The 26,700-nt window shown below is 37.4% G+C and overlaps 2 protein-coding genes across 3 annotated transcripts in view; one reads left to right on the plus strand and one right to left on the minus strand.

The window, feature by feature from the left end:
• LOC121737191 (probable beta-hexosaminidase fdl) overlaps positions 1–26,700 on the plus strand; it is a 161,569-nt gene that overhangs the window by 31,793 nt on the left and 103,076 nt on the right. The window contains exon 1 of one of the 2 annotated variants that reach the window (XM_042128785.1): positions 5,319–5,389. The exons of the other annotated variant lie outside the window; for it this stretch is intronic. The gene's annotated coding sequence lies outside the window, so the exon portion shown is untranslated. Of the gene's footprint in view, positions 1–5,318; positions 5,390–26,700 lie in introns of those variants that run through there. 2 annotated transcript variants of the gene reach the window in all.
• The window catches only part of LOC121737192, a 57,186-nt gene continuing 50,963 nt past the window's right edge, over positions 20,478–26,700 (minus strand). Inside the window, exons 4-5 of the mRNA XM_042128788.1 lie at positions 23,347–23,439; positions 20,478–20,589 (exon numbers count right to left, since the gene is read on the minus strand). Coding sequence (XP_041984722.1) covers positions 20,494–20,589; positions 23,347–23,439 — 189 coding nt within the window. The 3' untranslated portion in view covers positions 20,478–20,493. The remainder of the gene's footprint in view (positions 20,590–23,346; positions 23,440–26,700) is intronic.

Here is a 26,700-nt window from a genome sequence, read left to right on the forward strand (position 1 = left end):
AATACTCGTATCATAGATCTGCTAGACAGCAGTAGTAACGACGCGACGCAACATTCAGAAAACATTTGCAATTTATTCTGAATAAAAACGTTTGAGCTTAAATATTCTGTCCAAATAACATCAATGTATAATAAGTAGGTCTACCAGACATCCTTATTATAGATTTTACATCCAAAAATACTCTTTCCTTTGTTCTATATTCGTCGATGCTAAATAAATAGAGACACTTTGTAATAAAGGTTAAAACGATCGACGTCTATCTCATCCGAAATATCTGTATAGAAAATTGGCAATGAAAAGTAAAGCTTTGGCGCCCGGGGCCGTCTGCAAATAAATCTAATAGCTCGACTAGTTGCTGCCGTAAGGATAGTTCATGTTGACGTGGTAAATGCCTCCAATATTAATGCCCCAATGAAGCAGGCGATTCCTTAATCAAATTACGACATGGTCTCCAGTAAACTGCTCCGTTAAAGTTTTTAGTATTATACTACAAATTTCAAAATATGTAACCTGTAGCAAAAGGTTTGATAACAATTACATATTGCCGCAACTTCATAATTTGTCGCGCGGCAACCGCACACAAACCTCACAAAAACCTGTTCCGAGAACTCAAGGGCCAATTGACACGGCCGGCAGAGGCGGCTCGCGTCACCGCGGGCGGCCGCTTGTGGTCGCTCGCGGCCGCTGGCGGCCGCGCGCTACCTTCAGAGCGCCGCACAGTGGATCTAAAATCGAGTTTCATAGACATAGAAACTTGAATTTCCAGATGTCATTTTTTGGGCTGAAATATGTTTTCCTAGTTGTTATTACATAATAAAATGTAAAAAGACTCATCTACGTGTAATAATAAGGGAGTAATAATTATTTTAAGAAATTTTAGTATGGAGCCGACATGAAAAATGAGCATAATATCTCTGGAATCGCATGGTTGGCCGTTATATCCTCACACATTATTATAGTACTAATTATTACTCACATTTTGGCATATTTTGTATTACGGCACCATTTGTACTTCATTTTGGTTAGTTAAAAACTGTCCATTGGTACTTTATTTTGGTTAATTAAAAACTTAATTCAAATAGAAAGAAGAAAGAAATTATTATGGTGATATAATGTATCAGCCCTCTCTTTTTCCAGTGTCCCCAGTAACAATTCAAAACTTAATTAAATTAAAAAATTAAATTGTCTGGAACTACTTGAGTCTTGACATATTCTATTGTTTTTTTTGTTAAATGATCCGTGTTCTTTACTTTCATAAAAAAAATGTAACTCCCTTATTATTACACGTAGCTGCGTCTTTTTACATTTTATGATGTAACAACTAGGAGACCATATTTCAGCCCAAAAAAGTGACATCTGGAAATTCAAGTTCTTATGTCTATGATACTCGATTTTCGATCCACTGCACCGCGCGTCCGTCGGCGGAAAGTGCTCGCGGCACCTCGCGACGCCTCGAGGCGCCTCGCGACGACGCGCGCGGTCGCGGGAAGCCGCGAGCACTTTCCGCCGACGGTCGCGCGGCGCCGCGAGCCCTTTTGAAGTCTTCAAGCGATACTAGTAGTTATAATTATGTAAATAAAGTTTAAAATTATTTCACACTAAAAGTGCTCTTCGCGCCGCTGCCGGCCGCTGCCGATCCGGTGTGAATTGGGCCTAAGTATCTATTACAAATTAATTTTCACTCTGTGGTTTTAAGAAGGTAACGATAACCTGAAAGACGCACTTTCGCGCTTACAATAAATATTAATATATATTATTACAATAAATATTAATATTGATATTAGCGCATGAGGATGTGCGTAAAGACTTATCTTTACTTTCAAATGATCGCATACCTCCGATCTCGGCCCTTGTCTGCGACGTCTATATTAACTTTCTATTGGATTAAATTTAACTCTATAACCAACAGTCGCTTGGGCACCGGGACTCGAGATAAAAGTAGATTATGATTAGACCGGAAGTGAAATTGCTTTGTGTTTTAAACATGTCTTAGGTGTTAAGACTTAAGTTCAAAAGCTTTTGAATGACAGAAATAAAGACTTTATATTTTTTGACCTTTTGGGTAAAACCTTTGGTGTATACGTTCATGTGAATGTAATAAAAGGACCATGCCACGTTAAGGTACTCGTACTGTAGTCATGTCTGTGAAGACGCCTTATTAGCAAGGGTGAAGTCAGAAGCTTGATATGGCAGACAATATGCTAACTATTAAACAGCGACATATCTATCTATATATTAATACGCAAGCGAAAAACTTTGTATCCCTTTTGACGAAAAATGCGGAAACGTAGGTGAATGAAATTTTGCACAGTTATAGTTTATATGGTGAAGGAGTGCATCGAGCTAATATTATTTTGAAATTATGCTTTTATCATACATTTTTTTACAAATAAAACATTACACACCCTACAACACACACACTAGGAAAAATGACAGATTTTTGAGTGACAAGCCTATACATACGAATTATACTCTTTTATTTATGGTTGAAGTCTGTTGACAACAAGGTGACAAATTGAAATGGATTATAGTTTTTTTTATTGAATCTTAGATATTATTAGACAATGCTTACACGACCAGTCTGAGATCATCTGAGTCCCAGAGACAAGAGTTGAAAAAAATATGATAAAGTCAATATTTTTTTACAAAATATAGGTAGTAGTCCTAATGTCGTTGGAATTTCGACCATTGGGCGATCTCTAGTTATTTCTTATTATTTAATTTTTGAATTGACTAAAACTACAAAATATAATATGTTCGACTGTAGAATATTGTTTATATAATGATTTTCTTGTTTTATTTCTATTTACTACATTTTATTACAAGCAATTTATCACATCAGTTAAACGATTAGTTGTTACCTAGTTAAAGTGTTCAGCGATTAGTTGTTACCTAGTTTAAGTGTTTAATTGAAGACCAATCTAAGTATTAATCGCCCACAACAATTGGCGATACTTTCTTGATCAAGGAGTGCAAAATGCATTCTTTATGACGTTACATCCTTATCGATTCTGCTCTCCTGATACATGAAATAACTGCACTATCCACTAATTTAATCAAAGAATAGTACAGATTCAAAGCAGTTCAGACTAGCTGAGGTTTTAACATTTGATGAGAATACCAGCGGACCTAAAATGGTCACATTTTGCAATTCCTCTCAAATCAATTCAGAAAATGAATTGTTAAAACTGCTAAACTGATGAATGTTAAATTAAATTAGTACGAATTACTAGACATGAATTGCAAGCAGAGTGACCATTTTGCGATTTTTAAGAAATGAATCATAATATGATTCATAATAATTATGATTCTCCAAAGCGACCATTTTAGCCCCGCTTTTTGTACTTTTATAACACCGATAATAATGCATCAGAATTCAGAAATGTCTAAATTATTAACAGTAAAATGAAATTAATGAATCCCCGCTACCTATCATGTCCCAAAAGTATTTCAGGTTTAAAAGTTTTCAAATTAAAATATTATTGCATTATAATATAATGAATATAAAATAAACCGCTGTTGCAAATATAACATATTTTCATTGTGCACCAGCGCGAAAAAAGGAGGTTTTCGTCCACGGTGGTGTAGTTATGAAATTTTGATGGAGTCAAAGTGAATCCCCCAAATTAGGGTACTTGGTGTGGCCGCTCGGGAACACTCGGTCTAGTGGGCCGAAATTGCATAGGCCTGTAACTCAAATGTAAATTGCACAAAGGTTTCAGAAAGTTATTTTTAATTTTGTACGTTTTAAATTTAGAATTAATATTGCGTTTGAAGCAGTCAAGTGAGTTAAATGCATATTTGATATTTATACAGCGATTAAATGTGATTAAAGGGTAGTCTGGCAAGTCGTTCAAAAAGATCTCGTCCTAGTGGGACCAGTTGCGAGATGTCATGTTTGTTAAAAATCAGGTTCAATAAGAAAGGCACATTTCTATTTCCCGAGATTAAAATAAACCAAATAATACCTCGAATATTTTCAACTTACTTTTTGATCGCATAAGCATCTTCGAAATATACACAGTAAAAACTAAAAATTGCTAAAACTTGGAGTATCGCTGCGCTCCATCCTAGTTTTAAGAGATTGAAACTTCACTGAATATACACTAACTTCTGCCGAAGTTCTCCGAGCAAAATTATGCCAGTGTAATAAGAAAATTTCATATCGGTTGCATCTATGTAAATATACTTCTGACTTTAAATCGGACCCCAGAGGACGTAGTGGGCAACAACTGGTGATTTATTTCATATTTAAATTTAATATGATCCATTTTCTATACTAGACGTTCCGCGCTGCTGCGCCCGTGTAAATTAAATATTTCACAGACAAATTATTCCACAAAAATAGCCTATGATCTTCACGTGGTCTACTTCTTATCTGTGCCAAATAACAGAAAAAATGCTCCAGTAGTTTGTAAGATCAGCCCTTTCAAATAATTTCCCCCGTTTTTTCTACATTTTCCTCTATTTCTTCGCTCCTATTAGTCATAGCGTGATAAAATGTAGCTTATAGCCTTCCTCGATAAATGGGCTATCTAACACTGAAATAATTTTTCAATTCGGACGAGTAGTTCCTGAGATTAGCGCGTTTAAATAAGCCCTTTCAAATAATTTCCTCCCGTTTTTTCCACATTTTCCTCTATTTCTTCGCTCCTATTAGTCTTAGCGTGATAAAATATAGCCTTTAGTCTTCCTCGATAAATGGGCTATCTAACACTGAAAGAATTTTGCAAATCAGACGAGTAGTTCCTGAGATTAGCGCGTTCAAACAAACAAATAAACAAACAAACTCTTTCCAATTATAATATTAGTACTACGTAAAACACTACTCACTTGAGGTCACTGTTCAATGGACCCATCATTGAACAATGACCTGAATCAGCTGATTGTATTGACGTTAACTTTTTTCAGGAAGCACAAAAAACTTCTTTGATATGTTAAAACGCAACTGCAGTGGATTAATTTTTCATATTGTTTGTTGCAGGTAATGGAGAATGTTACCTAATTTTGATTATAAGCAGTCCACATTCTCTGTCAAAAATAAAGAATATCAGTGAAAGAATTACTTGGATACGTTAATTATCCCCGTTGCCGTTGTTGAGATAGAGCAAAAAAGCACGTTTATTGTATGGGGCCCGCGCGGCAGAATTGTGCTATGACGTCACAAGCGGTCGCGGGACTGTTAGCGGAAATCGATATCTTTCGAAACTTTGAATCCCTACAAAATCAAAACTACTAGGTATTTTTGACTGCAACAAAAACTAGTGTATTTGTATACACACAGGCTTTACTGTGACAAAATTTCAAGCAATTTGGCATACCTAGTAACATTCTCCATTGTTGAAACGTTTGCTGTTATTAAGCCGAATTCAACACTGTAAAGATACTCGTAAGTTAATTTTTTTTTTGAAGATTTTATTTTTTATGCATAATTTACCTCTTTGGCAATGGTAATTTTAGACTGGGACGACCTTGAAAAAGCGAAGAGACAATGATGTATGCTTCACTTTCAATATTACCTCCATGTTTTTATATTTCTTTCTTGTGTGTTAATAACTTGCTTTATAATGTTATATTTCTTTTTTCGCCAATTTAGCAGACTGAAAGGGATTGCAAGTCAAAGTGAATCAGTTAATGTCAAAGTGCAGCCGAATTAACTTTGACAACTCCTGATTTACTTTGACTTAATTGGTCAAAAGTTCAATTGATACAACTTGTTGTATTCTGAATGCAATTAACCAGTATTGCATCAATTTACTTTTAACAGCTTTCAATAAACAATACAATAAAATTAAATTAGGAAATTTAAAAAAACCCCCGCCAAAACAACTTTAAAAAGTAATGAAATAATATTTACTGCCTTTAAGTTCAAATGATTCCTAACTTGTGTAAAGTAATATTTTAGTCCATAATTGTTGTCACGGTGTGTCGGGGGACCGCCAAGTAAACTACAACCTACAACCGCCAAGTCGCTGATTACCTATCTCGATTCAGATCGCTGTGAATTGATCCTTAAACTTGTTAAGTGAAATTAAACATCTACATTAGCGGTCCCCCGACACACCTTGACAACAATTATGGACTTAAATAATTATTACTTTACACAAGTTAGGAATCATTTGAACTTAAAGGCAGTATATATTATTTCATTACTTTTTAAAGTTGTTTTGGCGGGGGTTTTTTTAAATTTCCTAATTTAATTTTATTTCATACTTTTTAAACTTGTGTTGGTTATAGTGCAGAATAATTCCTATCAACAGAATCATATTCTCATGATTACCATCTATCAATGTCCTTTTCGATGAGGCCGTTAAAATGAGCCCAAACATGAAGCTCGGTTCTTATAGAATCCAGGTGATGCTGCAGCAGCAGCATGTAAATATTTACTGTTTATACTTTATCTACTTCTTACTGGTTGTCACAATTAAAATGAGCCTAAACACGAAACCTCTGCTCTTAGTTGGCGAGGAGTTGGATATCCTATTGATTACCAGGTGATGCTGCAGCACCAGGTCAACTTTCCATTATTATGTGTACCTATACATAGTTTACATACGTATATTGTATATTCACAAATATCACGAACTAGAATGAAATATAAAACCCATCAAACGACTACAAGTTGCTAACGGCCTTTCATGAACCAGATAAACCCTGATTGTCCAGGACTGAGCAGGCTGATGATGATGAATTATAGCTAAGAACACTCTCGATCATGTCAGCTTTCAAACAAAAAAAACTAGATCAAAATCGGTCCACCCGTTTGGATGCTACGATGCCACGGACAGATACACACACAGACAAACAGACAGACAGACACGTCAAACTTATAACACCCCTCTTTTTTGTCGGGGGTTAAAAAGAAAAAGGTTGCAATAAATGTGACAAAAACTAAAATAGAAAAGTTAATTGGTTTCCTTGAGACGATCTTTTTTTAAAGCTCATCAGTCATCACCTTGATGAGTCGTAGTTTTAAATGTACGAGCTGTGTGTATACGACCTGCAAACCTTCAAGAAGAGAGCGTATTTTCCCTCTACAAAGGCCGGCAACGCACTTGCAACTCGTCTGATGTTGCGAGTGTTCATCGGGGACGGTAGTTACTTTCCATCAGGTGACCCGTTTGTTCGTTTGCCCCCTAATTTTATATGAAAATAGCTGTTTGAGACTCGGACCCCAAAAAATAACATGTAAAATTTTAAATCATATAAAAACTTGAGTTTTTGTCCGGGACAATTTAGTGTCCCATTATTGTCACAGAATGGAGGTTTTTAAGACCAGCCGTCTTAATGGGTCGAGTCTTAAGGTTCATTAGTTGTTTCCACACCTGGGTACCACGCATTACAGTTTGGGAAGCTTCTGAGTGGACTGAAGTTTATATGTTACTTTTCTTCAAGCAAATGAAGTATAAAACTTGTAAGAAAAATGTATATAAGTTTTTTTTAAAGTAATTTGTGATAGCTTTTTTATAGCAGCCACACTTAAAGTGCTATTATACATAAATTGTTTTAGGAAACCTCTTCAAACACCAGCATGAAGACAATTCATTCAAAGACAAAACATTATTTTTTTGGGAGGTCCGTCAAAAATACCACTCCTTAAAAGGGTTCCGCTACCAGAAAAGTATGAGAACCGCTTTTCTATAGTGTGGTCTATCTCAATGTTATGCGGGGTTTACACGGATGACTATAGCCGCACGATTTACGCCACACGGCGAAAATCGACTGTCTAAATGGCAATTCGGCTACGCCGCATGCGGCTCATGCCGCATGCCCCAAAAGTAGACTGCCAACCGACTTTTGCCGCGCGGCCATTGGCTGCATGCGGCTGGTGACTAAAATCGACCGTGCAAACGCTCAGTCGCAAGCGATCGCTTGCTGCGAATACATAGTTTGTCTGCACTGTAGCCTTACCTTAGTACCTTTTGTGAATTATTTCTCCAATAATGGATTGTCGATCGATTTCAATGCCCCTACGTAATGCGACTATTTTACGCCACATTTTCGCGCAGAATGAACTAATCACAAGCGATTTTTGTAGAACTGTGTAAATGGGGTGGCGATTCGGCTTGGACGGGCGATTCGACTATAGTGACTTGCGAAGTTGCGACGCGACTAAAATCGACCCGTGCAAATCCACCATTAGGATGTATCATGTGATCGATGTAACAGCACGAAGCTTCAGTACCTACATAGGCGGGTTAATATGCGAGTCGCGATCAATCAATAAGTTAGCTCTAGGTAATATATTACCTGCCTGATCTAATTTCCATAAACTTATTAGGTTAGGACGCCCGCAACTCCGTTGCGCCAAAATTCGTTTATCGCACGGGAACCGTGCATTTTTCCGGGATAACAAGTATCCTATGTCCTTTCCCGGGACTCAAAGTGTATATCCGTACCAAACAGCAAAATCGATTCAGCGGTTTGGGCGTGAAGAGGTAACAGACAGACAGAGAGACAGACAGACACACTTTCGCATTTATACTTAATATTAGGTATGGATTAGGTGCTCCATGAAGCTTCTTATATCCGGAACATAAGAAAGCTTTTGACGGATCGTCACGGAGCTTTTGATAAGATCGAACAGTGAACGAAGTGCCATAAACTTTAGCCGATAGACGTAAAAATATTTTGAATTAAGTATACAATGTGTCCCGACACCGGTGTCCGGTCCTTTGATGTCATGATCTATGGCATATTTTATCGACAAATTGGCTCTCAAATTTTTTCTCTCTCTCACGGTTGTGAAATGGCAGCCATTTTAGTTTTTCTCGGGCTTTCACACTAATCTGACCAGTACTTCTCATGTTAATATCCTATGAAGATAAAAAAGGTCTCATTTGATAGCTAAACTTGTAGACTACGCTTAAACAGGCATTATTTTATAAATTTAGTGGAATTAAACATAGAAAAACCAAAGTTTAAGAAAAAAAATTGTGCATTTTTTAATTAATGGCTTTTTGTAAAAAATGTAGCACATTAAACTGGTTCTTTTTTATTTAAAAAAAATAGAGGAGGTTTTTATCTTAAATAAATTATTTACTTCAATGCTCTAAGTCAGATAGTTTAGAAGTTATAACGATTTTCCTATGAAGTATAGGTCAGATATTTAGTATGAAGCCAGAATTTTTTTTTTTTCAAAAGTTAGAGAAAAAAAATATTTGAAAGCCAATTTTTCACTAAAATATGGCATAAGTCATGAGTTCGTTTTTATTTTCTCCAACTTTTGAATAAAAACATTTTTCTCTGGCTTCATACTAATCTGACCTATACTTCATAGGAAAATCGTTATAACTTCTAAACTATGTTTAATTCCACGAAATTTATAATATATTGCCTGTGTAAGCGTAGTCCACAAGTTTAGCTATCAAATGAGACCTTTTTTATCTTCATAGGATATTTACATGAGAAGTACTGGTCAGATTATTAGTGTGAAAGCCCGAGAAAAACTAAAATGGCTGCCATTTTACAACCGTGAGAGAGAGAAAAAATTTGAGGGCCAATTTGTCGATAAAATATGCCATAGATCATGACATCAAAGGATCGGACACCGGTGTCGGGACACATTGTATATTGTAACTGAAATGTAACCCAAACTTAATTTTTTTTTCACGGGGAGTGCTCTGAGCAATTGCTAAGGAATTGTTCGGAATCATACCTTCTGCAACTTTTCGCCATTGCATTGTTCCACGCGAAAAGTATCACCACGGTCATGGTAGACTGCCACTCATCACCTTGATGAGTGGCTCTTCACCTTTCTGCTGCTGCACCACAACTTTCTGCCGCGCACTATAAAACTTTGGAACGAACTGTCACCGCAGTATTTCCGGACCAATACGACCTGCAAACCTTCAAGACGAGCGTATTTCCTCTTAAAATACCGGCAACGCACCTGCAGTTCTTCTAATGTTGCGAGTGTCCATGGGCGACGGTAGTTGCTTTCCATCAGGTGACCCGTTTGCTAGTCTGTCCCTTATTTTATTTTAAAAAAACTTTGATCTGTTCAAGCACAGCACAGATAGGGTATATAGCAAGTGTTTAGGTGGTACTTGTGGGTTCTCACCTGTGCCGCGACCTACTTCTCAGTTCTCACAATGCACCCTCGAACGCCTCTTCACCGAAGGCCCTCGTCAAATTCATTGTCTTTACAATTTCAATGTTTCAATTACACTGCGATTTGCGAATATCCTTGTATATACCTTCTTACTCTACAAATATAAAAAATTAAGAGGATTCCACACCGCCCTTTTTTCCATACAAACGTTGTCCCCTGTTTCCTCCCTGGATAATGCTAGTAGAGTTATAATTTTTTTCCTGAATATCTACGGCCACTAATACAATGTCCCTATGTTTTCCTTTTTTTCATAATTTAATTATTAAATAAGATATGAACGTTCAAAAACCCAAAAAAATGGCCAGATTTTCCACTGTGTTCAAACGTCCAGAAAACAGATTTGGCTAGATTATACAAAAAAAGCAAAACATAGGAACACAGCTCAAGCCTTTTTTTAGTCTTTAATGAAAAAAGTACTTAAATTGGTTAAGTTTTGGAGAAGGAATCAGGGGACAACAAATCGTTGATTTTCTGGATTTTCTGCAGTTGTCTCTATCGCGTTCTGCGGTATAGGCTTGAGGTAAGGGAGACAGCTATAGATATTACACGTACTTTTTTTTCATTTCTCTAGCCCCTGTTGTATCCTCTTAAGGAAGAGTAACTGTGTCAAAAAATTTGTCGAGTCTACAAATTGGGTACCGAATACTTACATGCATACTACATGGATACTTTATGCATGTGTTTGGTACCTACTCAATTTTGTATATTAGTTTTTATTATTCGTTGTATTTCTTACTAATAAAGCTGCTACTTTCAACGCCTCCGTGGTCTAGTGGTATAGAGCGCGGCTATTGACTCGGAGGTCGTGGGTTCGATTCCCGCGTTGGAAACATGTTATTTCCAAGTTTGGTTAGGACAATGCAGGCTGATCACCTGATTGTCTGACAAGTAAGATGATCCATGCGTCGGATGGGCATGTAAAAAGTCGGTCCTGCGCCTGATCTCTCGCCGGTCGTGTCGGTCTTCCGTCCCACTGGGTTATAAAAGTAAAGGAATAGAGAGTGCTCTTGTGTACTGCGCACACACATGGGCACTATAAAATTACTCCTGCGTAGCTGGCCTGGTTTCAATGAAACCGGCCACCGTCACCGAAACCGGTGTGTGAGCTATTATTATTATTATTACTAATAAAGATTTACGCTCCGTAGGTTTGCTTGTCTTTGTCTGGCATAATATTGGAAACGACCAAACATGACAAACGCAGCTAGCAGGTCTTGAATATAGTTACTTTCTGTACCTAAATATTTTTATTAGCAAGAGTTGATGTGAATTCCCTGATGAAAAAAACTTGGTCTAATTTATAAGTTTCAGCGCCTGTACCATCCTAGCTCGAAAACGGATAGACCGAAGTTGATGTAGTTTTTCAGCTTGAAAGCTATAGTGATCGAGTTTGCATTATCGACTTGGGCAATCATGGACGAATACTACACGTTCGTAATCGGTTATATTGGTCCATCACTGGCCAACGTGGAAGCATTAAAATGCATCTTGCTAACGAATATGCATATTTTACACCCGATCCTCTGTGAATTTCTAAACATTTAACATTCTAGAGCGTCCTGGATGTGGATCGGGCAAATAGTGACCCGGTAGTAACGTTCAAATCTAATTAGCTGAGCTGCATTCATAATTTATACGGTACAGTCAAATATGCTAAATCCTGAACCCTAATAAATACCTAGATGTAGTCTAGTAATATCTAAATGTACTCCGTCTAGCGCTCATAGACAAAGTCTGTAACATCTTCAGAACACTTATACAATACTTCTAAAATCTGTGGTAACATCAGTAAATTATACCGCTTTCAAAAGTAGCCTTAGATATAATTCATATCTGTGAAAAATTTCATTAAGCTCGGTCCAAAACTTTGCTCTTTCTAGGTCTTCTGAATTTTTGGTTTAACTTACGTCGTAGACTTGATGTAGCTGAAAATTTGGTTTTTGCACGGAAACCTTACATTTTCCGCTATAAAATGTATAGTGTGATTTCCCGAGACTCAGGGCCTGTTTCACCGCTTACTGATAAGTTCTGGATAGGTTATCACTTATCCGCAACTTATCTGACAGATGGAGCATCTGCTCCATCTGTCCTCAAAGTTTTAATGGTCAATAAAGCAGTTTTGTAGTTTAATTGTTACAATGAAAACACATTTATAACATTTACTATGGATGGACTGCATTTCATTTTATTGCAATTCAGAGGACAAAACTTGGTAGCTAACATTTCACTTTTAATAATCTCGCTTGCGGCTTGTCACACAAAGGCTCGCGACTGTACCTTCAGAGTTCAGTAGTATAATGTCAACGCGATTTCAACATATTTTACAACTTGTATGAAATTAAATTCACAGAAATGTATTAGTTAAACATAAATAACTAGAGCCCGCAAACCGCGAACCGAAATTAGTTCTAAAAGTGGATCTAAATTCAATTTTGATCGAATTTATAAAAGGTTTAATGTGCATAGATTTAGAATAGCTCAGTACTGGGATGTAGAAAACCAAACAGCGCAAAAATCTGGCCTGTTTTGAGACTCAAACAATCGTACGAGAATGCCGCGTCTTACTCTAACAAACGAGAAATTACGTTTTTAGAGCAGGACGGCATTCTCATCTGATTGTTTGAGTCTCAAAACGGTTTCGTAGTACCTAGACGTTTCTGAGATCGTATACAACGTCTAAACTCTAAAATGACGTCAGTGGGCTTCGGCCTGACCGATTATACAACCTCTCTCGGTCGGAAGCTCTTCCTTTGACGTTCCCAAGCATATTCCCACATTGGTTACCTCATCAATGAGAACACGCCTGCTACCAATTTGAATGTGACCTTTCATCGCACAGTAAAGTAATACAATTTCATTAAAATTTGGTTGCGTTGTAATTTCTTGCTTACATTTACTAAATTCATTGGAATGGAGTATGTAACGTATTAAAAGCTTTTCCAATAAGCTCCACGGCTGATGCTAACACACACCCAACCGATAGAAGTTTGCGGCAACATTTTATAAGTTGGAAAGATTCCTACGTGGTACTAGTGTTTGCCCGGGGTTTCGGCTACGGCTCCGATCAAAATAATTACGTTCGGCCCAAGGACCAAGTTCCAACCTTCGGCTTCGGCAAAAATAATGTTCGGCTTAGCCATCGGCTTGTGCCAAAATACACAGCGGAAACGGACGGTTCGCCTATTCATTTCCTACAAATAAGGTTGCCTTCACATTAAGTCGCGAGTATTGCGGCAGCCGCGCGACTTCTATACTAAAACGAGCGGCTCGCGACTTAATGTGAGGGCAGCCTATACATTCACTTTTCAAAATTTTATCTATAATTTTCAGTTACCACAAATATTCAATATCTATTTATTGGTTTATTTTCCATATTTTTTGTAGCATTACAGGTTTCACCCCATATAAACTACGTACATTTTTATCTTAAAAATACTTTAAGATTTAAAATCATCCCAATTAAAATTTTAAACTCGTAGCCAATCTGGAATATTTTTATACACTTGAAACCTTCAGCTATAGCCGAGTAATCGGCTTCGGCCAAAAGTCTATCTTCGGTCCGGCACTACGTGTTATGAATGGTCAGTTTTATATCTCGGCTTTTTATTGAATGGCTTTTGCGGAGTTGGGGATTGAAGTTACGTTGAGATTATAACAAGTGAAATGTTTAACGTATCGCGAGATTCTTGGTGTAGGGTTGCCAGAAATTCACTTCGCTGTACGTATTGGGCCTACGCACGTGTGGACTGTAGAGGCCTACTTGACCATAAGTTGGCAATATATCGTACTCTAAACGTTGGTCCAATGCGTTGGCCCAATGGTAGGTACTTTGTTTCTTGCGTCGAAGCCATACTAATATCATAAATGCGATTGTGTGTCTGTCGGTCTGTTCCTCTTCGCGCCCAAACTGCTGAAATGATTTTGCTAAAATTCGGTATGAAAATACCCTAGGAAAGGATATAGGATAATTTTTAGAAACTCTCAGGGCATTATCTAGTGTAGTTATGAAACTAAACACAAATAAATTCCTGTCGTAAAACAATATACGCATTTCGCAACAAGGATTAGAACGAAAAACAGTATTATCTGTTTACGCCTACTTTTTCTACATGCAATACAACCAATTTGATATTCCAGTTCCGCTAATGTGGCAGCCCTAATTCTGGCTTTACTGGGATGATTTTCATTGGAATATTCGCTGTCAGTTAATGGAATCAAGAAAACATTTTGGTGAATAATTATCGCAAAACCCGCAATTTCCACCGCCTCGTGTCGAAATTATCTCATATCCGGCATAAGAGTTATATCGAAATCGAATGAACGTCTAACGTATTTTCATTTTGATTCTTATTTTATATACTTTACGGAAAGTGCAATGCTGACTTTTTAAGGTAGCCCTTATCTTCCTATATATAAAATTCTCGTGTCACAATGTTAGTTACCGTACTCCTCCGAAACGGCTTTACTGATTTTTACCAAATTTTATATGCATATTCAGTGGGTCTGAGAATCGGCTACTGGCTACTTTTTATATTGATAAGTGCATTGGTTAAATAAATAATAGTAAATTATTAAAACTCGAGACTGACGGCGACCATTGTTTGTGCGACGGGATAGCGATGGACGTTGCCATGGTGCCATACTTATTGAGTCACTTCAATAAAATAATATGGGCGAATAACTTAATATAGCAAAACAACGTTTACCGGGACAGCTAGTAGAATTGTTTAATATGACCATTATTATTAATGTTCTTGACAATTCTTCTTGTCGAAAGCGTATGTACCTAGACTTTTGATCTAATCCCAGGTAGAGGTCACACCATTGAGCAATTTAGTAACATAGAATATCATTGCCATTGAGGCATTTTCATATTTCACATATTATAATATTACTAGATGACGCCCGCAACTCCGTTGCGTCAAAATTATATAATATAATATGTCCTTTCCCGGGACTCAAAGTATCTCCATGCCAAATTTCAGCAAAATCAGTTCAGCGGTTTAAGCGTGAAGAGGTAACAGACAGACAGACACACTTTCGCATTTATTATATTCGTATGGATATAAGTATGGATAACAGACGTTTTTACGGTAAAGGAAAACATTATACAAAACCCACTCAAAACTCCTAGATGTTAATTCCTCTGGACCAAACAGTTAAATTTTGCATCGAAATATTATAATTAAAGTGAGCATATTACGGCCCGCGTCTGCGAGTAAATGCCCCATTGTTTGACGACCACTGGCTCGGAAAGATGCAGCTCGTGTACTACATTCATTTACGTGAAACAATTGCAACTGAAAATAATTACGATTCATTTAAAGTATTGTGAATTTTGACCCTCTTTCTTTGTCAAGCGGAAACATATACGGTTCCAGAAGGACAGGGTCACAGAGGTGACACCTCCTAACCCCTCCTACCATGAATAAAGATATTTTATTACGACAGACGTATTAAAAGCCCATATGACTCTAACTTGACTACATACTTTAACCTAGATCTCAAAATCTGTAAGGTCTAGAAAACTAATTTTTTGACACAAGTAACTTCAGTTCATAAAGATTAAATGCTCAAGACGAAAACACGATTACTCAAAAAATGCTCGATAGTTTCTTTTTTACAAAAACCTTGTTTTTACTTGGATCTTCGAAGTTTGCTGTCTTTTCTTTAATATTTTTTAATATCTAAAAAGGTATTGATAAAACCTAAATTTGCTCAAAACACTTTTTTCATAATCATTATAGTTCGTCTTTTATTCAAGAAAAACTAACTCGGCGATGATTCCGCGCCGTCCTGGCATATGAAAGACGGGCGTGAGTGTGAAGAGAGAAGGACGATGTTTGATTTTTAGAGTCAGGTGAGCTCTTAAGTATTTGTGCCCACTATTCGTGATCTACTTTATCTTTAGACCCCTACTCTCCTCTAACCTCTAACCTAACCTAATCTAACCAAAATGACCTACGAGACCGTGCCTAAGTTGAACAATTTGGCGAATAAACAATGAAAGCTCCTTTTTTCTGTGCCGGCATACTATTATAGGCCTGGAGATACTGACACAAAATTCTTGGTCATTTGTACCAGTATGGCGGTTTTACAGGGGTATAATCACATAAAGGCAAAAAGGAAAATGATGGTCATAGCGCTCGCACTGGCAGGCCAACGCGTGGGCGTTAATCGAATGTGTCGGATAAATAACGAGTGTCGAACGATTTGTTCCCCAAAAATGCTTGTATTTTCAGATAATCGAAAAAAAATAAGTAGGCGAAAGTGTAATGCCATACTTGTCGGGTGCGGCTTACAGCCCGCCATACCGACGTGAATACGTTAATTTTAATAAAAAAATTGAACCATTTGTACCAGGCTAATTTTTGCATAGCTAATCATCGTCGAGTAGCCATTCACGAAAATCACCTTGCCATACCGCCCAATGGCCGCCATACCACTGCAAAGGTGTAATTTTTTTTCTTTTCGCCAAACGATTTGTACCACCCTGAAACTTTTTTTAACAGTTCCCTGTATGATCATAAATAGGACCCTGATAATGCCATACCTGTGGGAGGCAGCGAATATGAACAATATTATTAATACCTATTATGTTTACCTCATAAGTTTATGTTTCAGGCACCGGCCGGCCTCATAGAAAACTGGCTCGTCCTTACTCCTCTTCGTAGTCAATACTTTTCATACTGAAAATAATAAAGTTTTTTTTTTAATATTTTATAGACTTAAACGCAAAGCCTACAAAATATTAAAAAACACTGTGTGACTGGATCAGGCAAATTTTAAATAGAGTTTAATCCCAACTATTAGCATAGCGTAATAGTTCACGATATCTGCTGATGTCACGCATATATAATATTTGTGGCATATGTTATATGTGATACAAACATACATATTCATACAACGCTATCGTAATTGAAAATCTTTTAACCCTCCCGACCTGTCCAAATAGTTACAAATCCCCCTTTTATCTAAACGGTTGTGATTAGGACTTCCCACTTTAGTTAGGGTTGTCGACGCCTAGTTTTATAATAAACGTTAAGGCCCCTTAATGTTTAGTACAAATCTAGACTAATAAAAATTGTTTACACAGCTAAATACTACACTAGGCCAGCTAGTATTTGTCTGACATTTTGGGAATGTAACATGACAGACAAAGGCAACGGATTTATTAATATGTAAGGGTATTCAATATTCATTTGTTTTAAGAAAACAAGACACTCGACTTCTGTCTTCTCTAACGGCCGTTCCCAATATTTGATCTATCTCTGGTTTTGCCCTACTAGAGATAGGAATAGCTCACATTAGACATTAGAGCCATATAATTTATGTCAATTGTGAGCTGTTTCTATCTCTAGTAGGGCAAAACCAGAGATAGATCAAATATTGGGAACGGCCGTAAGAGCATTTTTGACAAGAGATTCTGTATCTACCTAACAGCGTTATTAATTGCTTATATAATGATTTGATTTGAATCGTTGGTCAATTAAAAGCTCTAACGAATAAACAAACTCTTGTCATAACACCTTGTAAACCAGACATGGTGTATAGGATATGGTTGAGATGTAGTATGAATTTCTTCATAAATTATTGCTTTATTGCAAATTACATAGAGTTTAATAAAAACAGATATGCACATGAAGGCGTTAATACACTATTAGATGTGGGTGAGATATAGTAGGTATGCGCTTCTATATAATTTAGATATGCTTTACTGCAAATTGAGTAGTTTAATATAAAAAAAACTTGAGAGATGTCAAGGGACACCCGAATGGAACGATGTTTAAAAAACCTGTAATACATATTATACAGTTACTGTAACACATATTCGATAAAACACGAATAAAATGACATTTTCTAAAAATGATTCCTAGCTAGATCGATTTATCGCCCCCGAAACCCTCTATATACTATGCACAGGAATACTATCAACGCCCTCTGCCCCTACCATGCAGGTACCTACTACTAAAAAAGTGTCGAGGTCAAATATCGTTCTGTCAAGCCTCATTTAGGCCGAACGCGCGATAAGGAACTTCGTTCCAATAAAAACATAGATCCACATAAATCAATAATTTATTCCATAATACAAAACAAGCTGAACTAAAAGTAGGCGTGTAGTTCACCACGTGGTGACTAATGTGTACAAACTACCACATTATTGGTACTTATTCTAGTCATAAGACATTCTGAACAATTGATCATGTTTATATTATTATTAGTATATTCTTGGCGACTTAGTAATTTCTTGTAATTTTTACATCTTTAAGGCCCCCATATACGCGGAGGTCGGACTGATCGCGTATACGAATCTGGTCAGTTCGGCCTGCGATCAGTCCGATCGACAGGACAATAACGTATCTTGCGAGTTGCGACAGATAATAATAAATTAACTAACAGGCGTTTGACAGTAGATATTGCACAATGCTGTTATCTTTCAAATATTTTGTAATACAAAAATTATTCTGATAGACAGCACTTAACGTAGAATATCTGCTGTTAAACGCCTATTCTATAGCTGTCGCAAGATGCGGAGTAGCTATGTCCACACTGTGCACTTTCATCTTCAATTTTCGTCATCAACTTTCATATTGGCGCATTCGATAATGGAATGCGTCAAGAACGCAACGCCAATATTGTCATTTTTGAAGTTTTGGGTACGGTCAGAGGGCATGCGTCGCGGGCATGCCTCACGTTCGCTGTTGACTGCACTATAACGCATGCCCTTGACGAACAGAAAAAGGCACAGTTTGGACAAAGCTATTCAATTGCTCTCCTCATGTATGTGGGGTCTTTTAGTCACAGATATGCTCGACCAGTCCACGGCTAGCCCCTGGACTATAAACACTCAAGTGGTACAATCTCTCTCTAAAACGTGTCAAATTTCTACTTATAGATATACACCTTACGAATAAAAAGATTTACACTGCTTATATACGTACAGTGTACACTCCTTCTCCTAACCTAACCTAAATCAATTAGACCTATACTTGGTGTTATCAGTAATAGACTAACCGCCACACTCAGAGTATCTAATGATTAGTGATTACAAACTTTAATTTACAGTTTAACAGAAAATGTATGGTGTTTATGTCAAAATCTTTATTTAATTCACGTTAAGTAATCATTAACGCTCTGAGTGCGGACTTAAGAGCCTCGTATTAAATATAAGCTCCTTAATTAAGCGCTATCTATGTACATTTAGTTTTAAGTGTTGTGCATACGTGAAATAAATGCTGCTTCAAATATAATTGTTTGTGTTCAAAAGATGTCGTTGTTAAATAAATATAGCAAGCGATTAAAATAATATTCTTCGGTGGGAACGACTAGAGGTACTTTTATAAGAGTTCAAAAATGCAAATTATACTGTCTGCGTATATCCAAAGTTTTTTTTTCAACAAAATAAAATTTAATATTTACGAAAAAAAAAATTGTCAATCTGTGTTCTGTCTGTATTTTCCAATGTGTACTATTATTTCGTAGTTAAAATCCTTAAAGACGGTTGTTGGTTCTTCTTTTTTTCGTTACGTTAAGGAAAATAGTGAAATTGCATTAAAAATATTGATTTGTAGTGTACAAACAAGTGATACCCTTATAATTTGATGTCTATTAATATGTTAGCTCTCTCGTGATACGTGGTCACTTCAAACACAGCAGCAGCGTTTTTATTAATTTACTTGATTACAGCATAAGAGTAAGACTTTCCATAGACGGACCGCAAGGTGCGGTCGGGACCGACTGCTCTATTGCGGTCGCTTTGAAATTTGCACCGACCGCTCAAGAACTGCTCGAGCGATCTCTGTATTGCGGATATGAATTTAGTATGAAAACTGCAGATCGCCGTGTGGCGACCTCATTTTGCGGTTCTCGACTGTAAGATGCGGTCAGTCTATGCCAGCCTAAGTTTTCATGGCGCTGCGCATGTGCAGGGCAAAATTTGTAAACGTGTGTTTTCGTAAGTTGTAAATAAAAGTCAAATTTTTACTTCCAATTAAAAAAAAATCTCAGTATGTTATCTTAGAAATTGAGATCATGTTGCGTCTTCGTATGATCTAACTATGGGATCGACCCTTATAGGAACGCCTTTATGATCAGGGTAAAGTGCTCCCTAGACGGTAATTCAGCATGACATGCATCTACGTGACAGTATTAAATGTTGCATGACATGCCGATCGCGAAATGATCATGCGTGCATGTAATGCACATATTTCAGGAGGAAAAATTAAAGAACTTGTCAATCAATAATGTACAGCACGTAGTTTGCATGTCATTAGCATCAATCATTACGATAAACGATCATGCGTGCATGGCAGCACGTAACGCATGTAATGCTGAATTATCGTCTACTTTGTGCCTAAGACTATCTATTGTGCGATCGATTATAACTTGGTGTCTCTCAGCATGATGGCTGCCTCGTAGGACGGGAGACCGCTGCGGTCGGGCGCGCACCGCGGACACGGCTCCGAGACTACCTCCTGGAATATAATAACAAATATTTGAGTACATGAGAATACGTCTAAATGCCCAAAGGTCTATGTTGGACCATGATGGATAGTATTAATAATTGCCACCATGATTGTGAAGCTGCTTTCTCTCGACAGTCTGCTCTAAACGTTCGAAATTGTTTGTATTGGTCCGAAATGTAGAGGCGATTTTAGTAAATTCTAGGAATACAACTGTATTCTTGCATTTAAGGTCCTACTTAAATATTATGAAATGATAGGATGAACCTCTTTATAGTACTCTTTCTCGCAAAAATTACTCAACGAATTTGTAAAGCTATGGTAGTAGTTAAGGCTCCACCTTTGTATAATCATAAACATATTTTATATACGTATATACTTAAATTTTTCGTTCCTATTTCTGAAACAAATAACTATACTTCCGCTTACATTAAAGTTCTCCAGTTAACACAAAGGTTGTCTGGAAGAAATCGCTTTTAGCGATAAGACCGCCTTTGCCCACATATTTAAATAACTGTTTTAATTTGAGCTTGTGTTTTGTGTAATTTTTTGTATTTGTGAGCAATAAAGTGTTTTATTATTATTATTATTATTATATTTTCTTAGATTAAGAGGATACACCAGGGGCGAGAGAAATTGAAAATAGGTATTTGAAAATGTATTGCTGACAACACGACAAAAGTTCTAATAAAAGAACAGAAAATCTTCGATTCGTTGTCCGCTGATTCCTTCTCCAAAACTTAACCGATTTAAGTACTTTTTTCATTAAGAATTAAAGCAAAGCTTGAGCTGTGTTCTTATGTTTTATTTTTTTTTGTATATTTTAGCCAGTTTTGTTTTCTGGGTGTTTGAACACAGAGGAAAATCTGGCCATTTTTTTTTTTGGGATTTTGGACGTTCTTATCTTTTTTAATAATAAAATTATGAAAAAAAAAAAAGAAAACATAGGGACATGCTAATAGTGGCCATAGATATTCAGGAAAAAATCATAACTCTACCGGCATTATCCAGGGAGGAAACAGGGGACAACTTTTGTGTGGAAAAACGGCGGTGTGGACTCCTCTTAATCATTGGTCTTCGCGCTCGGTGTCGTAGCGCCGCGCGCGAAGACCAATCATAAATCTAAGCGTATTTTATACTGAGAAAATACATTCTTACCGCGGAATCCATGCAAAACGAAAAATAAGTTAAAAGACTGAAAACATTATAATAAATCGTCTAAGTGCGAATAGTGTAGAGATAAGAGTTCCACCGATGATCGTTAGAGTTTATGGTTCCTGCAGGTATCGAGTATTAAGTATCAAAGTGCTCCACAATCTTGATACTCGCGGCAGTCGCGGCACATCTTGATACTTGTATCTCGTTTCGGTGTGTAATGACAGCGAAATGACGGGAGATATATGTAGCGCAGTCAATTGTTTTGTAGCATTACGAACTCGTGCTCAAATTGTTGGAAAACCCTAAGTAGATTATAATTGCGCACGTACTTTAAAGGAGTGAGCACACTGACTGGGGCTCAGCGTGCCGGGGCGCATCGCAAAAATCCGCCTCCATACAATTTGTATGGAAGCGGATGCGCGTATCGCACACTGTGCCGGGGCGCATCAGCGCGGATTTTTGCTCGGCCGATTTCCGTCAATGCGACACGGCCCGACAAGACCCGCTGCGCCCCGGCAAGACCCGCTGTGCCCCGGCAAGACCCGTTACGCCCCGGCAACAGTGTGATATAGCAAGCGGCGCGCGGATGTGATGCGATGCGGCCCGGCAAGCCTCGGCTCAAAATCCGTCAATGCATTGCGCGCCGATCCGCCCCGGCACGCCCGATAAACTATACGCGTACCTTAAGAGTATTAGAAGTAATATATTCGCGTTAAGAAGCTAGTGAAATATTAAAACTTTAGAAATGAAAAAATCCAAGATGCATCGTGTTGACGAGTTTATTGTACGTTATTCGAGTGTTTTTTTTTTTTTATATTTAGGGGCTGATAGACTATCCACAACTTAACTTGATAGATAGAGTATACAGAATCTGTCAAATAAGTTAAGGATAGCCTATCCGGCACTTTATCAGTGGAGAAACAGGTAATAAATATCAATATAACGGGAATATGTATAGTATTAAAGCTCCTTTTAACGTTATGCTAATCATGGCATAACGTGTAGAGACGCATTTTCAGTTATTGCGAAGATTTCACGTTGGACGATGATGGACAGTCGAATCTATATATCTATATATACAATATATAAAACTCAAAGGTGACTGACTGACATGGTGATCAATCAACGCACAGCCCAAACCACTGGACCGATCGGGCTGAAATTTGGCATGCAGGTAGATGATATGACGTAGGCATCCGCTAAGAAAGGATTTTGATCAATTCTACCTTCAAGGGGTTAAAATAGGGGATGAAAGTTTGCATATAATATTAATAATACTTCTTAACGCGAGCGAAGCCGCGGGCAAAAGCTCGTACAATAATAAATGTGATCAGACTTTTTTTTCTATAATCAACTTACGTCAATTGCTCTTACTTAGCTGCAGTAGAGACGCTAGGCGACCGCCCAGAGCGCAGATAAAAGGGGCGCCGAAGGCGAACAAAAAGTGGGCCGCTGGCGCCCTTTTTTTAGCCCTACCAGCACCCTGAGCGCCGAAGAAATTATTGTATCCGACTGTCCATAATATGCTTCTCTACACATTCGAAATCGCTTGTTCATTCATCGTTCATAATTCATTGGCCAACTTGGAGATGCATTATATTCAAGACTCACCTGTAAGATGCTGCAATCTTTCTGCGCTGGCGCTCCATCTACAACGGTTTCATAGTCGGGTGGCGGGCCGGGTACGTCCTCTACCATCAGTTCCTGAAAACAATTACATTTTGTTATGAACACGTATAAGTATATAAATGTGATTATTATGTCTGTCTGTTACCCCTTACGCTTAAACCGCCGAACTAATTAAGTTTAAATTTGTTTTTTTTTTTTACTTTATGAAACGAACAACGGGTCACCTGATGGAAAGCAACTTCCGTCGCCCATGGACACTCGCAACATCAGAAGAGCTGCAGGTGCGTTACCGGCTTTTTGAGAGGGAATAGGATACTTAATATGGGAGGGTAGGGATGGGAAGGAAAGGGAATAGGGTAGGGGATTGGGCCTCCGGTAAACTCACTCACTCGGCGAAACACAGCGCAAGCGCTGTTTCACGCCGGTTTTCTGTCCGGACGTGGTATTTCTCCGGTAGAGCCGGCCCATTCGTGCCGAAGCATGGCTCTCCCACGTATGTGGCAGCGCCATGGGTATACAAATACTCTGCGGCACAGAAACTGACGGTAGTTCTTATTTCGGAAATATCCCGCGTTAGAAAAAGAGGGGGATTTTTCTTTTTTAACAAACTTATTTTTAGCTTTCTTCTTTAAAACCGTGGTGCGATCGCCTCTGAAGATTTAGAAGACTGAGACGATTCAGTTTTCTATGCTTGTAAAGTTTTTAAATGTTGAAAGGACTTTTTTTTAGTTGAAAGCTTTTATGAATCTTGATAATTTAATTTTTTGAGTGAAAGGACATCTTGATAGTGTAATCTCACTTTAAACTGCATTCTTAAAAACTCTAGGCGGTCTATGTTTTATTTTATTCTACTTTTATGATGACTAGAGATCGCCCAATGACTCAGCTGATCTTAGACTGGCCGTTTAAGCATTGCCTAATTAGTAATTAGTATCTAAAATTAAATAAAAAAAAACAATTTAACTCAACTTGTTGTCAACAGACTTCAACCATAAATAAAAGAGTATAATTCGTATGTATAGGCTTGTCACTCAAAAATCTGTCATTTTTTCTAGTAGTAGTGTCGTAGTGTGTGTAACGTTTTATTTGTTAAAAATATATATGATAAAAGCATAATTTTAAAATAATATTAGCTCGATGCACTCCTTCTCCATATAAACTATAACTGTGCGAAATTTCATGCACCTACGTTTCCTCATTATTCGTAAAAAGGGTTACAAAGTTTTTCTCTCACGTATTAATATATAGATATGAAAATACTTTGGTGCTAATATTATGTAGTTCTATAACAGTAGGTACTCCCAAATTAATAATGCGCTATCTTCGCTTCGCAAATCTTCGCTAATTGTCGTAATCACGAAAACACCCGAATGTATGAAAGCCCCATATCATATAGCCGGTGGCTGTCCGCTGTCGCGGTCCGTCAATAAGTGTCGGGAACATAAAGTTAATATACCCATTAGGTATATTAACTTTATGGTCGGGAAGCCATCGCGACGTTACTATGGTAACGTTCAAGCAACGTAGTTTAACGTAAACGTAAGTTTTGGTTTGTCCACTTCATGAAAGATTGTAAGCAGCTTCCAGTGATTTCATCAGTTCAATATATTTTAAAATTCTGGTTCCTGACATTTATTAAAGATTTGTATCGGGTTTTTTTTTAAGTTTTAACTCAATTTTACATTATTACTTTAAGAAAGTAAAGGTTTAATGTTGTTGAACAATGAGATGTCATGAACACGGAACACGGATGCACCGGTCTTGATACTTGTATGATGGATCTCGTATATGCAGTTTCGGATCAATTAATATTCGATATAGGAGAGGAAGTAACATCCCCTTGTCTTTTTACCGTGCGACGAAAATGTATGCCTGTTCCTGTCGTTTCGTTTTCTTAAAAAAAATCCATCGGACTACCATTTTTTTTAAGAATTTATTAAGTAACAAGTATTTTATAAAATTATGACCTTACTAGATGACGCCCGCAACTCCGTTGCGCCAAAATTCGTTTATCGCGCGGGAACCACACATTTTAATATATATTTAATAAAAATTATCCTATGTCCTTTCTCGGGACTCAAAGTATCTCCATGCCAAATTTCAGTCAAATCGGTTCAGCGGTTTGAGAGTGAAGAGGTAACAGACAGACAGACACACAGACACACTTTCGCATTTATAATATTATTATGGATTCTAAAACTGACAAACTGCATATTATCAGTTTGTCGCATATCAGTTTAAGTTTATTTATTTAAATAAGAGGGTAGAAGAATAAATGTTGTTGAATAATGAGATGTCATGAACACGGAACACGGATGCACCGATCTTGATACTTGTATCTCGTTTGTGCAGTTTCAGTTCAATGAATATACGATGGGTATTTGTTTACGTTCGCTAAGTGTATTCGATACTTTATGCGACGCCTTTGCAATTCAAAACTGTTTTGCCGATTGTACGTCTCTATAATATTTGTTTACTTCCTTATGATAAATGTTTTCCGTCTTACTATTAAGATATTAACGTAGTGTGTTATTATCTAGTGAGCTTCCGTGGCCTAATGGGTAGACCTTTGGTTCACACTCTTAGAGGGTGCAGGTTCGAACCCGGGTGGAGGCGTGTACCTATGAGACATTTTCTGATCTCAAGTACATAATACGGACGCTCGTACGGTGAAGGAAAACATCGTGAGGAAACCCGCACATAGTTGGTCCCAGACGTAAAGACTAGTTGTTTCCTCTGGACTAGGCCGACTATGATGCGAGAATGCCGTATGGCGCTTGGGCAACCATACAGAAATTTAAAAATCTTGTCCCAGGCACTACAGTATTTGAAGAGTGGTTATTTGGCCCTGAAAAATACTGTATTTAAATCATCCATTACGGATGTAAAGGCCTAGTTTTTATCGTCTAGCACATTAGTACAATCATTATATTATGACAGACGAACACAGGGGACCTGGAATACGCTGCAGTATCTTTCTGAGTACGAGAGATTAGATAGAGAAGATTTTTTAAAAATTGTTAATGAATTTGTCTCTCTTGTACTTAGACGTGTAAATAATCAAAGTCCTTAAACTAAAGTTAACTTAAAATAAGGTCTTGCTAAATACTAAAAGGACTTAAACTAGAGTCTTACCAAATACAGTTTTTTCAAAAGCAATTTAAATAGCATAGGTGTAGACTGCTTTTGATGAAATTGAGCGAAGATAAAGAGTGAACTACGGGAAAATACATAGGCAACTTTTTCTGCTCGAAAATGCCCCGTTTCCGAGGGTGTTTATTTTAGGCGTGCGAAGTTGCGTAAAACAGCTAGTATGTAAACAACAGTTGCGTTCCA

This window comes from Aricia agestis, chromosome 20, assembly GCF_905147365.1.
Source record: "Aricia agestis chromosome 20, ilAriAges1.1, whole genome shotgun sequence".
Lineage (NCBI taxonomy): Eukaryota > Metazoa > Arthropoda > Insecta > Lepidoptera > Lycaenidae > Aricia > Aricia agestis.